At 36.4% G+C, this 16,826-nt stretch overlaps 1 protein-coding gene across 1 annotated transcript; it reads right to left on the reverse strand.

Moving 5' to 3' along the window:
• Window positions 1–15,384: 15,384 nt before the first annotated feature.
• On the reverse strand, window positions 15,385–16,396 carry LOC131691650 (ribonuclease P protein subunit p29). The gene is made up of 4 exons (XM_058978213.1): window positions 16,234–16,396; window positions 15,875–16,184; window positions 15,674–15,819; window positions 15,385–15,617 (listed from the first exon to the last, which is right to left on the reverse strand). The coding sequence occupies exons 1-4, from the start codon at window positions 16,253–16,255 to the stop codon at window positions 15,478–15,480; spliced, it is 618 nt and encodes a 205-aa protein (XP_058834196.1). The 5' UTR covers window positions 16,256–16,396; the 3' UTR covers window positions 15,385–15,477.
• Between the last annotated feature and the right edge of the window lie 430 nt (window positions 16,397–16,826).

Below are 16,826 nucleotides of genomic sequence, written 5' to 3' on the forward strand. Positions count from 1 at the left end.
TAGCTTCTGTCGCTACGAAGGAAGAGTACCGAAGCTGGAAGGCAAAATGTAATAAAAAAAACAAGATGGGTGAAATATTCTGGTGACACCCGGTGATGACCGGTTGCCAAGAGGGGAAGGGACAGTCTCTTCTCTATGTATAGGTGTGCTTGTGTACCCTGCCGGAAGGTTTCAACAGACCAACAAAAGGTTTCCTGATGCAACAGGGAATACTAAACTAAACGACACTGGAAGGAAGAGATTAACCTCCGGAAAGGGAGAGCACAAAAATTAGGGACGCTCATCGCACAAGGACGTGTTGATGCTGCTTTATAACTATACATAAGAGATATGCAGTGTTGGTAGATTTATTATCTTGAGCAGTTTTGTAAACTACTGTGCTTTGGAGTGAAGCTGAAAATTTGAAAACTATTACTCTTATTGTTATCATTCTAGTAAAATATATTGTAGATCTGGTTACCATGACAGAAAGCGTGTTGTTTGGCCGTACTATAAATATTGTCATATCAGATTTTTTTGAATATATTACTAATCTATCACCAATTTTCAACTAGCATAAATAAACAGGATCTTAAAGAAAAAGATTTATAGTACTATCGACGTATACCTGTAGTTAAGAAATTGTGTGAATAAATGAATGAAATCCACATAACTGAATAAAATATATATAAATTAATTAAAAATATATTCAATATTTCCAAAAGACCTCGAGATGAACTAACATAATGAAGATGAATTGATTTTCAATATGATTTTTTTTTCACTCCTGTCCACTTGCTGTGCCACTGCAGCATGAACAACTTTATTTGCATGCGTACGTCTAGCGTTAATTAACCATATAATAGTTCATTGGATTTATTAAATATTGTGCGGCTGGTATGCGCCATATTGGGCATAAAAACATGGGGGATAATGGACGACTGGCAAAGTGTACGTTAGGCATAACCAATGCTAAATATAAATTACAGAAATAAAAAATAATCATACTGTTTTACAACAGAGCTTTCAAGTGTAGGATTTTTAGGCTATGGAAAATCTATTCTATGCTATGCCATCTCTCGTATAGCTTTAACGAGAGATTGCATGAACAACACTACGTAAGTTATTTAGACAGCCCTATCTCATCTGATTTGATAACTCTCAACTTCTATACGTGGGGCGATATGCTAGACAAACTGGGCAATACTAAATGTGAAATCTTTTAAGCACCGATTTGTTGAAATTTTGGAGGAAATACCTCAAGATTTGTGTGCGTGTCAACTGTAACGTTTTTCAACATAGCATGCGGCTGGTACTTGAGGCAAAAGAAGAAAGAAATGGACTAAGTCAAGCCAAATGTTATTAATATGCCAAACAGGAAATACACTAAAAATTCAAAATTCATGCCAGCAATAAAGAATTAAATTTATAAAAGTATCAAACGAGTATTTTTTCAAATGATACATTCGGCAACGCTTCAATATTATTTGTACTGAAGGTGGATTTCCCAACCCACAAGAAGAGTGGGACAAAAATCAATCTCAGCTGAATCAAACCATGAAACGCTTCGATATGACATTACCACCGGGTGACACATTACCGGGTCTGGATGTGATAGTCCCCTGGCGAGAAATGAAGTATATCTATGTACACATAGATAAAGCACTTCAGGAAGAAGATGATACCGACATCCGGACATGGGTGTTTGTTGAAGGGACAACATACACAGGAGCACAGGGAAAATGCACTCCACACTACAAAACCATAAGGGGTAGAACAAACGAACGACATCCTAGCCTAACAGAGATGAGTTGCCATAGAAACGAGATTTTCCTGGGAGAAAATGCCCTACCAAGTATGCAGTGCTGAAGCGACAAAGGAGGGGTAAAAGTGTAAAACATAAAGAAAAAAAATGGGGTGAAAATACAAACAACCCATGTCGCAGTGTTAGAATGAAAATGATTTGCCTTCTGCAGCTGTAGCTTGTGGCTCTTCAATCGTGCCGGGAAAGTTAATTCTTCGAGTACAATTCGCAGAACATAAAACATCTCATTCCACGAAATAAACATGCCAAGCACAGGTCCATGTCCGGTCGACTGGCACATGGTTCCGTCGCCAAAGACTTCGTAGAAAATCTACTTGGCTTCCAGCAGAAATACCATCTATTTGCTAAATAAATATTCACCCTCTACAATATATATGCGCTGCATTAAGGCTGTTTAAAAGTGGGTGGCTCGAGTAAATATGGCTGCCAACACCAAAACTCGACACGTAGGGTGCCGTTGCCATAGCGACACCCGGCGACACCATTGCCGGTCGATTCTGTAGCGTACCATTCCACTTCGACCGTTCTTTTTTTGTTGTTGAACACTTTCCTCTACTCTACATTCAATTACCTTGGCTGTCGACGTCGACAGCGTCATCGTCATCAGAAAATGTTGTGGTGGATGATCGTAAGCCGTTTACCGACTTTCAATACGTGAACCACTAATGAACATTAGTTTATAGCCATCAACTACAAATTTCTCAGATTTGAATCAATCCACTTAAGGGGTTACAAACATTCTATAATTTCAATATATTTTCGAAAAAAATTGTTCTATCTGAAAGTACCACTCCTTCCTTGAGAATATTTCCTCAAATTTTCGTTGGAATCAGAGCAATAGATTAAAAAATAGAGTGTTTTGAAGCGCGCCCCGCCTACGAAGAGTAGTGGTGATTTGAAACTTTTAATTTGATTTCCTCGCAATGTTCTTTTTACAAAAATGGCTTTTCTGTGATCACGATTACCGGAAAATTATTAAATCGTACTTCATTTTTTATCAATTATTGGTAATTGATTTTTATTGAACCTCAACGATTGCTATTTCATACAGAAATTTTTATTTTGTGGATGATATATAAGGAAAAAAAATCAAAATATTTATCTAACTATTCGTTAAGGTATGAGGAATACTCCGAAAACGTTGTTTATGTTCAAAGGCTATCCCAGAGTAAAGCCAAATCTACCGATCGTCCAAAGTAAACAAACATTCTTCTTTCGGAGAACATGCCGTCGCTGTTGTGCTATCTTATGACAAACGCCATTTTGGGATAAACTGAGTTAGATATGCCACATTATTTGTCTAAAAAAATCTCTACAAAGTGGCGTTTTCAGAATTTTGACATTCTGCTTGGTTATTAAGATATATCGAGAAACGTGCTGAGAAATTTTTAATTTTTTGCTTCAAATGACTATGTCTGAGGATTGGCTCAAGTTATCTTGATGTATGAGATGATTTTGGGTGTATCTATCTGAGAAACATAATGGCATAATAAAAATACACGAATTGTGAGAAAAATGCAATTTAAATTTTAAACTAGAAATTTAGCATATTTGAAAACACTGCAACCAAAAATAACTATTTTTTCTAGATTCCCCGACTCATTTCCTTCAAGGTACATCTCACCGATTGTTTATAGACAGCCAAAGATATGAATGAAAGTTAATATTTGATGATTTTTTCTATGAAAAATTTTCCATGCATTATTATGACAGCCCATACAAATTTTGTCATCAATACACGCCTATGACACGCGTGAGTGCGACTTTTGTTTATATTTTAGTAAAAGCTCGCAACATAGTCAACCGATCTTCGTAATATTTGAGAGATTAATACAGAATAGATAGGAGCATCAATTGTCTTTGTTGAATTGTTTATATAATTTATAAATTTCGAGATATTCAACCTCAAACTTTAAAAATCGTTTTTTTCGTAATGTGCTAAATGGCGCTTGTCATAAGATAGCACAACAGCGACGATGCATGAAAAGTATTAGCTGTGGTATTAGTGTTGATAAAAATAATATCATGGCGACATATTTCAATCGACTAACCAAGGCACTTTATTCAGTTTATTAAAACTTATTATTCCTCAGTGACGGTATTTCTCCTCATACCGATGCCCATTTTCGCAATCCATTTAGCTGTTCGCCACTCCGACGGAAAGATAATCGGCGGTGAAATTTCTCCAGGCAACGATATCCCGATTTACTCGGACTTCGTGCTTTTCCACTTTAGCTTCCGTTGCTAGCCCGCTGATCGACCTTTACTGTGTAACTGGTCTACTCCCGTCTGTTGTTAAGATCGAAACTTGTCGTAACGTAAACTGATTCAGAAATGCCGACCAAATTGAGTTACATTTCTCTCCAGCCACTTTCGCAAGGTTTCTTCCACGGTTTCTTCAACGACTTGTTTCTAGACCGAACTAAAATAACATTTTATGTCAGTACAGTTTTTTTCCTGCACAGGAAGTTAATAAATTTTTAAAAGTAATTCAAAACTCTCATGGGAAGGTTTTGAACCCCCTAAACCCTCCTCTTGCGCTCAGACCTACGGGAAACTTGGCCCTTATTTCCTCCTATCGATCGTATTTCTATTTTTTCTAGATTCCCCGACTCATTTCCTTCAAGGTACATCTCACCGATTGTTTATAGACAGCCAAAGATATGAATGAAAGTTAATATTTGATGATTTTTTTCTATGGAAAATTTTCCATGCATTATTATGACAGCCCATACAAATTTTGTCATCAATACACGCCTATGACACGCGTGAGTGCGACTTTTGTTTATATTTTAGTAAAAGCTAGCAACATAGTCAACCGATCTTCGTAATATTTGAGAGATTAATACAGAATAGATAGGAGCATCAATTGTCTTTGTTGAATTGTTTATATAATTTATAAATTTCGAGATATTCAACCTCAAACTTTAAAAATCGTTTTTTTCGAAATGTGCAAAATGGCGCTTGTCATAAGATAGCATAACAGCGACGATGCATGAAAAGTATTAGCTGTGGTATTAGTGTTGATAAAAATAATATCATGGCGACATATTTCAATCGACTAACCAAGGCACTTTATTCAGTTTATTATACTTTTTGTTAAGATGTACAATAAATTACATGGAATAGTGTTATAAATAAAGTGCACTAAGCAACGAAACAGTAAGTTTTCAATTCACTTCGTATGGATTTATTGTGTAACTTGGTTGAAGCCCAGAGAACAGATATATAAGCTAGCATAAACTTTTCGGAAAAACCTTTAAATGAAAATACGTTGAAAATCACCATCGCATACAGGTTCGTATGCATGAATCATCATTGTATCCAAGTTTGCACGCAACGCCCGTATAACGTATAACGTTTTAAACAGCTATAACTTTTGGTTTAAGCAAGATGGGCCCACAAAAACAAGTAAGACTAACAAATGTGACTATTACCTTTAATTTGAACACGTACTGAGGTTATTGCAATTAAGCTGATTGGATTGTGATGGAGCAGTGCTGCCAGGGACTGTCTACGTTGACGATGAAAAATAAAATTTTAATATATATTCGTTACTGAAAACTGATAAAACATTTCAATTTAGACTGTCTTCAACCACGTTTTCCACGCAATTGGACTATTGTAAAAATTCTAGGAAAACTGCATTGAGCATTAGAAGATAAAAATTTGGCAGCATCTAGAACTGCAAGGGAACCATTTATCTTTGAAACAAGGTTTTTCGTATACTTGTCCTAACTATTTTCCAAGAAAAATAGCTTTAGAACCCTATATGCACGAGAAAAAAGTTGGCCATGAAAGGGTTAAACGTTTAGTTGATCTGCTGAACTGCCATTTTCATCATGGCAACATTCCTTAAAATCGTTTTTAATCCACATAACAGTGTAATGAGACATTTCCTATCACTCTTAGAACTCCCTCTTCAGATATTATATCGATCAATGGGACATCATTGCGATTCTTTTAAGAAAGGTGAACAATGGACTTATTGCTAATGCTTTGTGAATAAAATATTTGCGTTTTTCATTCAATGCATTATTTATGGGAAAACTGAATTACCTGTAACGGGCTATATAGGTATGTTGTGCTGGGCCAAAAAATTAAAAAAAATATTGCATATATAAACAGGAAAAAAATCTTGTAACTTTACATCTTGCCAGATGCACATAAAAGGAGCGTCCCAATTCACATAAATTTACATTTAATTAAATGTAAAATGTGAGTTGTTCGGCTTTCCCTGGGTCATTCAGTCTGAATTTTACATCAAAAGAGTCACAAATTTGTAAAATTATCAGACCATGTAAAATCCTAGTATCAGTCAGAAAAATACGTCGCTACATTGTTTAAGTCAAATGTAATTCTCATTTTTTATATGAGTGATGAGTGCATATCCTTAATAGCGTTTATTCAAATTTTCAATGCAATCCGAAAACTACAACAGAAATTACAGCTCTTGATAACACGCTACCTCAACGCGATTATTTCGATATCGACTATTTCTAAAAGTGACCTCACAGCATATTTCGAATGCCGTTGGACTCACAGCTAGTGATTGAACAAAGGATTTTGATTTGTTTCATTTTTAGTAATTCCAATGCAGAAAAAATTTGGAAAGATCGCAATACCTGATTTTTAGGGAGATCGTCACCATTATTTCCATTTTTTTGCAAAATCCTTCGTTAAATCACTAATGAATGCTTAAAATAAACGTTCGTTTTAGCTCCATATTTTTCAGTTGTGCAATTCGTGTTCACCGCAAACAACGAAAAAACTACATTGTTGAGCGAAGGGAACTCCGTTGATTAAAAATTTCCATAAGTAATTTTTTAAAAATCGATTTTTTGCCTAAATTATGCATTATGCTCTTAAAAGTGATGTGTCTAAATATGGACGGCGGCAAGAATATATAAATTTTCAAATTTTTAGTTTTGTCATAAGCCCTCTTATGTACACCCGCCAAAAGTTTGGAATCGTTTCTATAAGTATTGCAACACCCATATTGAATATTGCAAAAAAAACCCGAAAAGTTCCGCATCACCTAGGAAAGGGTCAATTCATTAGACTGATCTCGAAATCCTGATGCTCGTGTCTTCTTCATTCATATGGTCATGGCCATACACATTTTCATTTAGAACTCTACGTGTGCGCTAGTGTATATATGAAATAATACATTTGAGCATGTTTTATCTGGTGAACTTGATTTCCAAGAAGATTCGCACCTTCTGCAAAGTTGTGCAGAGGGACATGATCTGTTTGATTCGGAGCTCTGTCATCATGTCTACATACACTACCCGTCAAAAGTTTAGAATCGTTTAAATAAGTACATATTGTAAGACCCATATTGAATATTGCAACACCCACGGAAAAGTTTAGCATCACCTACAAAAGGGTAACTTCAAGTTGCGGTGTCTCGAAATCCCGATTAGCTACATATTTACTCTCTTCTACGGGGTTGTACTTTAGTCCAATGGGCTCTAGTAGGTGCACATTTTAGTTCGAAGTTCACTGTCACTGGATGACGCTAGTGTATATGTAAAGTGGTGCATTTCAACTTGTTCCATTTCGTTTTTCTAAAGACCTACATTGTTAGACCATGACCTTGAAAAATACTCCTGTGTTTTCCATATCTGGCAAAATACTTTATATTGGGTTCTGGATTGTTCGTAATATATTCCTACACTGTAAATAATCCGCACATTGAACTTAAGTGTTTTACACTTAATTTTGCCGCAACTGACTTAACACTTAAACTTTATGTGTCAAACAATTGATAACGCACTTCTTAGCAGCCACACTTAGGTTTCATATGCATGGAGTATTCTAATTAAGTGTCTGAGAAATGGGTTTTAAATGTAATCCATATACAATTTAAGTTTGCATCAACTTAAATATCATATTATTCCTTATAAAAGACATGTGCAAAAATGTTAATTTTCAAATGGGGAGAACATTTGTATGTACATAACATAAAAGTTTTTAGTTCAATAAAATATTTTATTTGAATTTAAAAAATACAACTTGATTCATCACTAAATATATTCTCTAAAAAGAAAGAACAAATAAGTTAGTGTATTATTCCTAAATATTAAAAGAAATAAAAATGGTTTACCCGTAACGCGTCTCTTCTTTGGTCCTGTTTATATGAAGTCCGTCAATTAAATTACCTGCAAGCACAACATTATTTATCAATCATGCAATCATTTTTTATAAATTTACTTACCATGCAAAACATTCTGAATACGCTATGCAAACCTCGATTTAAATATTAATTTCTGCATATTTTTTGCCGCCATGTTTCCCCAAATCAATGTTGTGAAAAATCAACTTGTCTCTAAGTGTTTTCACACTTGATGTTGCCGAAATAGTCAAAAATAATGAATTTCATGGGCAAAACATATATGATTAAATAATCTGACTCTTAACATTCATATGTAATGACAGTTAATAATTCTATCACGTAGGACGCTTGAATTTTAAGTGTTATTTTATTAAAGGACAAAAGAAAAATTCTTGAGTTTTCAATGTGGTTCGAAACTTAAATCTTATGTGCCAAATAACTTCGTAAATAAGTGTACATTATTCGCAGTGATGGGCAAAACATTTACTATTTAATTCGCTGACACTCGAAATTCAATTGACGTGACACTTAATGTTGCCGCAATTGTTATAAACATGGATCTCATGGACAACACATTTATGATTTATAGCGCTCACACTTAAAATTTAAACGCGATGACACTCGATCATGTCATAGGGTGGCACACTTAGTTTTGAAGTGTAATTTTATTGAGAGTTAAATGGAAAGTTCTTGAATTCTCAGTATGGCTTGAAACTTAAATCTTATGTGTCAAATCTCTTCAAAATAAAGTGTAAATTATTTACAGTGTAGATAGTTTATTTATTGATGCAATTAATTTTTTTTTTCATATTGTAAATCAGACCACCACCGTAAGCGTACTCTACTCGAGACAAGAATAATGTCAACATTATTGTTAAAGCAGTTTCAATACGTCAATACCAATATATTAATCAATAATCGGTTTATAGTGATCGAAAATTTGCTAGATGCTTTTTTACCTATTCAGTACCTGTGCATCCAAATGATTTTCATTATATTCTCAAGTATTTCCAAAACATTAGATCTGATTCACATAATGCTCGACAGCTTTCATCCAGTTCCAGTTTATTTAAAATTTCGGATGTTCACATGAATACTGACGCCACATAATGATCGAGTTCCGTAAAAGATGACAAAACGCACGACCGAACGCATTTCAACATTTTCACTGAAGACGCGAACTTTCTAAATTACCAGGTTCAATACATCAATATCAATTCTTCAAAAGGGCTAAGGGGCCATGCACTAATTACGTATGGCTTTTTTAGAACTTTTCAACCTACCCCTCCTCCCCCCCCCCCTGATAAGAGTTCGTAAGATTTTGGTGAACTCCTCCTCCCCCCTACGTAAGCTCTTATCATAATTTTCGTAATTAGAAAAGAATATAATTCATTAAATAGAAAGATAGCGAAAACGGTACTTAAAGAATTATTACAAGAAAATTGATGACAAAATTCAACTGTAATCATCAAATTGAACTGTAATCAGTAATTTTATTAGCATCTTAATTTTGCCCAGTAGAAATTTCACAATAACTGCTGGGAGATGTTCAGAAACTCCGATTTGGTCCTTATAGTCTGCTTCGCTATATTCGAAAATAGTTCCTTGTGATGTAAAATCTCTTCTGGTGGGAATTAATTCTGAGTTCCAACTGTGATGCTTATCGTACGCGTAGCTCCGAAGAAAATTCGATTTTTATAAACAAACTTACTTCGCTCATTACTCCGCTGTCGAGTTGAATTTCATGAAACATACACATGAATCAACATCTTTACCCTTGGTAGAATCAATTTCAAATGTCTTCTGTGTAGAACATATAACAAATTAATAAAAATCAGCAAAACAAAAGTTTGTTTACAAATTTAATTACCCCTATTCTAATGTTGATATGGATATAAAGTTACAAAATTTATTATTTCTCTTGTACACTAGCGCCCCGTGGTGACAGAGTTTCGAATTGAGTAAATAACTATCCATACAACATTCTCCTTCCTTTAATCTTATCCGAAAAACCCACACCCACATGTACACTAGCGCCACGTGGTAACAGCGTGTTGAACCAACATGACTGTCATCCACACGACCACCAATTTACACTAGCGTGACGTAGTGACAGAATTCTGATCTAAACTGTTCACCCAATGGGCCATTAGAACAACTGTGCTAGAGAGAGCAGTTATGCAGAAAATAAGAATTTCGAGAATGAGCGTCCTAAATTTACCGCTTTTAGGTGAAGATGCTGTGGACCTCAACTGAGCCGTTTTGGCGGATTTTTTACCACAGATAACAGACATTTAGGCTAGAACAAAATTTCTTTAATACCCTGTGTAAATTTTCAAGTTGATAAACGTTGGAAATCCGTGTTTCGCGTTTCAGCGCGATAGCAGTTTTTACAAAACCTAGCACACTATAATCCAAAAAATGCCAAGAAATTATCAATTGCACAACATAAAAATGCAGTTTTTCTTTAGATTATTTTGGTAAAACACACACGGAAAAAAATCCGCTCTTACATTCATGAACAAAAGATCACAATATCGTGAACGATTTTCGAAAACAGTGACCAAGTACCTGAAAATATGAAAAATAAACTTCGTATTCATTTGTTTTGTATTTCAAAAAAACTAGTTCGCCCCGAATATATACACGGCGTTACATTCGAATGCTTGGTTGGGTTACTGCTGTTGTTCCCTGGACATGTTTGGTTTTTATTATAATTCTAGTTCGTGATTTAAGAATACATAGCCAACAGCCAAACGATGTTCATCATTTCAGGAACATATTCGCGATGTTTGTGATTTCTCATCACACCCCCAAAGGAAATTGAACATAATTATACAACACATGATTTTTATTCATGGTCCTGTTTTCGTAAACACCATTAGTCTAACTAGCAATATAGACTTTTCCCGTAAAACCACGCCCGTGCGCTTAAAATTGTCAAAGAAGGGTTTTGAATTTTATATGTTTCTTATAAAAGAAAGGTATACCCTCAAACTTTGAAAAAAATTTCCGAGGTCAGGAGAACCGATTCTTGTGTACCAATTTACTCAGCTCAATAAATTGGGTAAATGTCTGTTATCAAAGAGGAAACTTCAAAAGACACTGCTGTCGGCTGACTCATAGTGGTGTCGGATTGGTTTGTAGTAGTTAAGCCTACCGACTAAACCTAAACCTCTTGTATCCCGCAATTCTCAATTCTTCTGGGCAACTGTTAGGTACTACTTCAATAGGGATTGTGCTCTTGCTCTTTTTATTTTGTGTGAACCGTTCTTGTGTTCTTTCCATCGCTGCATTCTCTTGCTTGCTGTCCGACATTCGTGGTACATCTGACCTGCTCAGGTTTGCTGCAAATATCGTCCCCTGTTGAGATACCAACCAATCTGGAGGTGTCGACAATAATGATTTATATCTCTTAACAAACACCTTCGCAGAGTTTCTGATCCTACTTGGCGCCACTCGTTCGTATTTATCTGCTAGATGGTGCTGAGAATTCCTCAGTGACGGTATTTCTCCTCATATCGATGCCCATTTTCGCAATCCATTTAGCTGTTCGCCACTCCGACGGAAAGATAATCGGCGGTGAAATTTCTCCAGGCAACGATATCCCGATTTACTCGGACTTCGTGCTTTTCCACTTTAGCTTCCGTTGCTAGCCCGCTGATCGACCTTTACTGTGTAACTGGTCTACTCCCGTCTGTTGTTAAGATCGAAACTTGTAACGTAAACTGATTCAGAAATGCCGACCAAATTGAGTTACATTTCTCTCCAGCCACTTTCGCAAGGTTTCTTCCACGGTTTCTTCAACGACTTGTTTCTAGACCGAACTAAAATGACATTTTATGTCAGTACAGTTTTTTTCCTGCACAGGAAGTTAATAAATTTTTAAAAGTAATTCAAAACTCTCATGGGAAAGTTTTGAACCCCCTAAACCCTCCTCTTGCGCTCAGACCTACGGGAAACTTGGCCCTTATTTCCTCCTATCGATCGTAAGCAATTTTTAACAAAGAATATCTACTTTTTAAAATTGATCCTTGTTACTGAAATGAAATGTAAAATTTACCAATTTCAAATGTAGTGTATGTCAAAAAAGTACTGACACAACAGTATGTAGTATCAATACTTATGGCGATTTCGCTTGAACCTGTAACTGAGCCAGGTTCTAACCCCAACCGCTGTCAGTTCATACATTTTGACAGCAGTTGGGGTTAGGAACTGACTCAGTTTCGCCTCAAACAAAAACCACATTAATTATCTTCAATTTTACCGATAAGCGCCACAAAAAATTGACAGCTCTAAGCAACTTTTGTTTTACTGAAGGTTCGTTAAATAAATAAATTACCTTATTGCGGAGCGTTCAGCTGTGTAAACGTCGGTAAAAAATATAAGGTTCGGTAAACAGATTTGAATGTGTGCACACTCAATTCAGTTCGGTAATTTCCGCACAGTTGAACAGTCAGTAAAATTTTTCAATCGATAGTTCAGCAAAGTGGGTTCAATTTACTTATTTTCAGCGATATATTTTCCGAGTTCCAGCAAAACAAACGTCACTTCTACTGAAATCTCGGTAAACGCTTTGTTAGCTGAGTGCTCGGCTTTGCAAAACTCGGTAAAAAGCTGGAATTCGCTGGAACAAAATTAAGTTTGTAAGACATTTCTTATACGAGTTGACCTAAAAACTCAGGAGTCATCACACTGATGTGGGGGATTTTCCTAATCGATTTAACAGTATGAAGCGGACAAGCTTCGTCGTAAGATGCTACTATGAACGAGATTGTCGTAGTTTCGACGCCACCCAAGTCGTCTAGTTGTTGGCCCATTATTGGAAAATTTCGGTGAAATTCAGTCGCCAAGCTAGGTGATTAAGCTTTCAACTCACAAAGGTCAGAGTCAGAAGATAATTCCTCGTTATGTGGCAGATATGTCTGTCCATATTACCAACAGTCAGAATAACTGTGACAGCACAGATATCACGAGCTTCGATAGGAGACACGCGTCAACAGCCCTATTTCTAAGAATGCATGCACGAAGTATTTGACGTGCGTTCGGCTTAGCTGTAAACAACGAAGGCAGGGTTCAGTAACTTTCCAATATAGAAGTTTTTTCGTAGAAGAACTGTTCTTCAACAATGCTTTACCTTTCCGCATAAGTGGAAATAGATTCATAGTTGCTGTACGTTTATGCTGATGATTGATTTGCTTTGGTTTGAAAACTGTACATTTCATCTCCAACATATATTGCACAACAAGTAGAAGACCCCAAGCATGTTGAGCTATAAATGCGAACCATATCAGGGTCAAACATGACACATTCCATAATTTGATTCTCATGATTTGCGAAGAAAATAACGATCGACGATGTCAGAGATTCGCTTTCGCAGCCTCAAGTGATAAAGTGCTCGAGACGGAACTACGCCTTAAGTTGGGGACTCCCTGTTTTCAATTACCTTCTACGACATGGGAGCAGGAACCCAGTGAATCAATTCCTTGCTGAAATGTTTCAACCCGCAGAATGAAACACGTCATCACTGCCTTATCGGAGCTGTAATTGTAATTTATTAAGTACATACGGATATCCTTTTGTTTAAACTTTTACAACGTCAAGAAAGCTACATCAAGAATTTGAACTTAAATGTGAATTTATAGATTTGCAACTGGCATTCAACTATCAAGCAAAACTAAAACCTTCCTATTCAAAGTATTTTGAAAGTTGCAATTGTAGATCGCATTCTGATTTCTATCTCGATATTCTATGACTCGCGTATGAAATGTGAAGCTGGATTTTCTTTTTGCTGGTGGTTTTACGGTAAACAATTCCAATCTCTTCATATTGCTACTATGCAGATGTTTCTATTGTAGACGAAGCGAATCAAAGCTTTGAAACACCTATGCAGCTGCTTTTTCTGTACTGTAGTTAACCCTGGGTAGTACAACACATCGCAGTACGTGAAACGAGGTATCACAACAACTTAGATCAACTTCAATCACATTTGCCAGGAAAGAACAGGAGCAAATCTACGGCAAGTGCGTAGTGATACAAAGACTTTCCGAGTGATGTCGTTAACTTGAGTAGTCTATGCATTCGAAGCCTTAGATTAACGATTTTTCCGGTTATCGGAACCTCCCTACCACCAAAACTGATCTTCGATTGAGCCGCTATCATCATACCAGACTTTCAAAAGATAATCGCTAGTGCTTTCTTCGGGTAGGGAAAAAGTTACACTTGCTCTGCGAATGATAATAAAACATTCTTCATACTTCAAATAACAGAATTTACTATATGGAGATATTCAATAATAATACTTATACTAAAATAGCTCCTTCAAGTATTCATGCCAGAGACATACTATAGCAAGATATTGAATTGGCATTTGTCCCAGATCTTAGGTTTGGGATTACGAAATGTGACGATATCTAGCGACACGTTTAAACAACCAAAGATGATGTAGTTATGATCAGATAACAATGGTTTGCCAAACCATGCGTAATACTGTCAGAGCACAGAGTTACATCTAACAACTCTTTGCCAGCTCGTGCAAATGTTAGCCGATTTCTTACATTAGGTATGTGCAGATTTGTACTGCTTAAGTGTTCCATCAATTCGGTGCCTCTCTAATGATATCTGAGCTGCCCCAAATTATGTGGTGGGCATTTGCATTACCGCCGATTATGAGGGGAAACCCATTTTTGCCACAGTATAATACAACCCTTTTGAAATCATCAGAAGGTGAAGGTTCAATATGCGGTAAATATGCCGAACAATGACGTATTTCTTGTTTATGTTATCAACAGTCGTATTGACCATGACAGCACAGATATCATGAGTTGTGAAATCGGATATGACATGCCTCAGTAGCACTATAGCATGAGGAATTTCACGTGTACTTGTCATGTAATTTTTGTTGAAAGCTACGAAGACGGGGTTAAGTAGCTTCCCAACATAGAAGTTTCCTTTATGGAAACACGGTCCTTGAACCAAAGCTATAGAAGCATTTCCTTACGCACAAGGCGGGATAGATTGATAGGTGTACATTTATGCTGAAGATTAATTTGTGCTTTCATCATCAGCACTTGTTGAACAGCAGCTAGAAGTGGATTAATTATTGGTTGAGCAACTTCAACCCGCTGGATGCCACACCACAGACTAACAGACATAACACTCAAAAACAAAGCTTCGCCCGCTTTAACGGTCATTTTAAATATATTTGTAGTTGGGACTGTGGCTACATTTGAAATTATGACGCCACTGATATATGAACAAGCATATGGGGGATACACCACTAGTGAAAAATTGTTCCCAAACCTGAGGGGTAACCCGCCAGTAAATGAGTGTTTGGGACTGTGATTAAAAGGTGGAGCTAGTGTTCTGAGAAAATTGTCGGATCGATGTTTTTTGACGGAATTCCCTCATAGTGTTATGTCTGTTAGTCTGTGCTTACAGGTTATCATGCTTAATTAAAATTACAAAAATTACTGCAGGTACAGAATACAAAATTATACTAGTTGATGTAAACTAAACTCAGTGCGTAGTTCTTGAAGAAAATTTGTATTTTTTATTAATTCAAATCACATTCCAAAAACGTTTTTATCTTTTTAACTGATCTTTCCGCGGGCCTCGAGTTCAAATGCTTCCCAAAAACAGTTATATCAACGTTATTCCAACTAATCTGAAAGACGGAATCAGCTTTTGGAATAGCTGAAATATTTTTTTTAATGTTCAATTCTGGTGTAAATTTTATGCATCATACTTACTGCGCACTTTATTGTCTTTAGATACGAACTTGAAAGTTCCTTTTGTATCCAATATCACAATGCCTTTAATCCCAACAAGGCTAGGATTTTTCGCTCTCGTTACACTCATCTTAGCTCCATGAAAATCGGCTCTTAGAAAATCTAATCTACATCAAAAATAAATCTTAGAGCTAAGAAATTAATTTGTAATTTGTAATATACGTGAATTGGTTGTACTGTGCGTCGGATTCATCAGGTAACTTTTCCTTCCCCAAGTATCGTGCCATATATCCTCGCCAAAGCCGATTAAGAGGCTGCATTTGTTCATATCGGATGGTGTCCACAGGGAGCGAATACAAGCCCATTTTAGCGATCTCTTTCCGGGAAAGCTTCTTCGGTACATTACAACGCTGATCCGATTTCAATTTCTGTTTTTTAGATGGAATCAACTTTTCGGTGGTCCGTCCTTTTGTTTCCCGAAAACGACTAAGTTCCTTTGGTTTAATTAAACTCTCCATCAAATTGGTACATTCTGTAAAGTTTATTATTAGGATAATAGAGATGAATTGATAAAAAAGTACCTTTTGTGTTTGTGCCAGCCATAATATAGAACAGAAACAAAAAACTTGATAGGCCAATATTTTTCTCAAATATCTAGTAAAATATTAAAGAAATTAATATTCTTACGGCGTTTCTGCTTGACCCCGTAACTGAGCGAGGTTTTAAACCCCAACTGCTGTCAGCAAAAACGACATCAACAAAAACACCCCAGTTAAGCTCAGCCGGAAATGAACCGGAATTCTGGCTGGTTCCAGCTCGCATTCCGGGTCCAGTGACACAACCGATTCTAGTTAGAATCGGTTGTGTCACTGGAGCCCGTATACGAACTGGAACCAGCCAGAATTCCAGTTCATTTCCGGCTGAACTTTACTGGGACGCTGTGCTACGAGCTGGGTCTCGGAAAGTAACGCTTGTAACATAGCGTATTTTCCCACTAAGACGTCCAAAAAATTATTTCAAAATCGTTCAACACGGATCCAACGATGGACGTTTGTTGAACGGTTATTTAGACGTTGTCCAAATTGGTCCAACGAACGTCCTTCATTGGACGATTTTGAAAACAACCGTTCTTAGAGGGTTGGTTGATTGGAGAAATTATTGAGCAAAGTAACCC

The sequence above is a fragment of the Topomyia yanbarensis genome, chromosome 3 (genome assembly GCF_030247195.1).
Source record: "Topomyia yanbarensis strain Yona2022 chromosome 3, ASM3024719v1, whole genome shotgun sequence".
Taxonomy (NCBI): domain Eukaryota; kingdom Metazoa; phylum Arthropoda; class Insecta; order Diptera; family Culicidae; genus Topomyia; species Topomyia yanbarensis.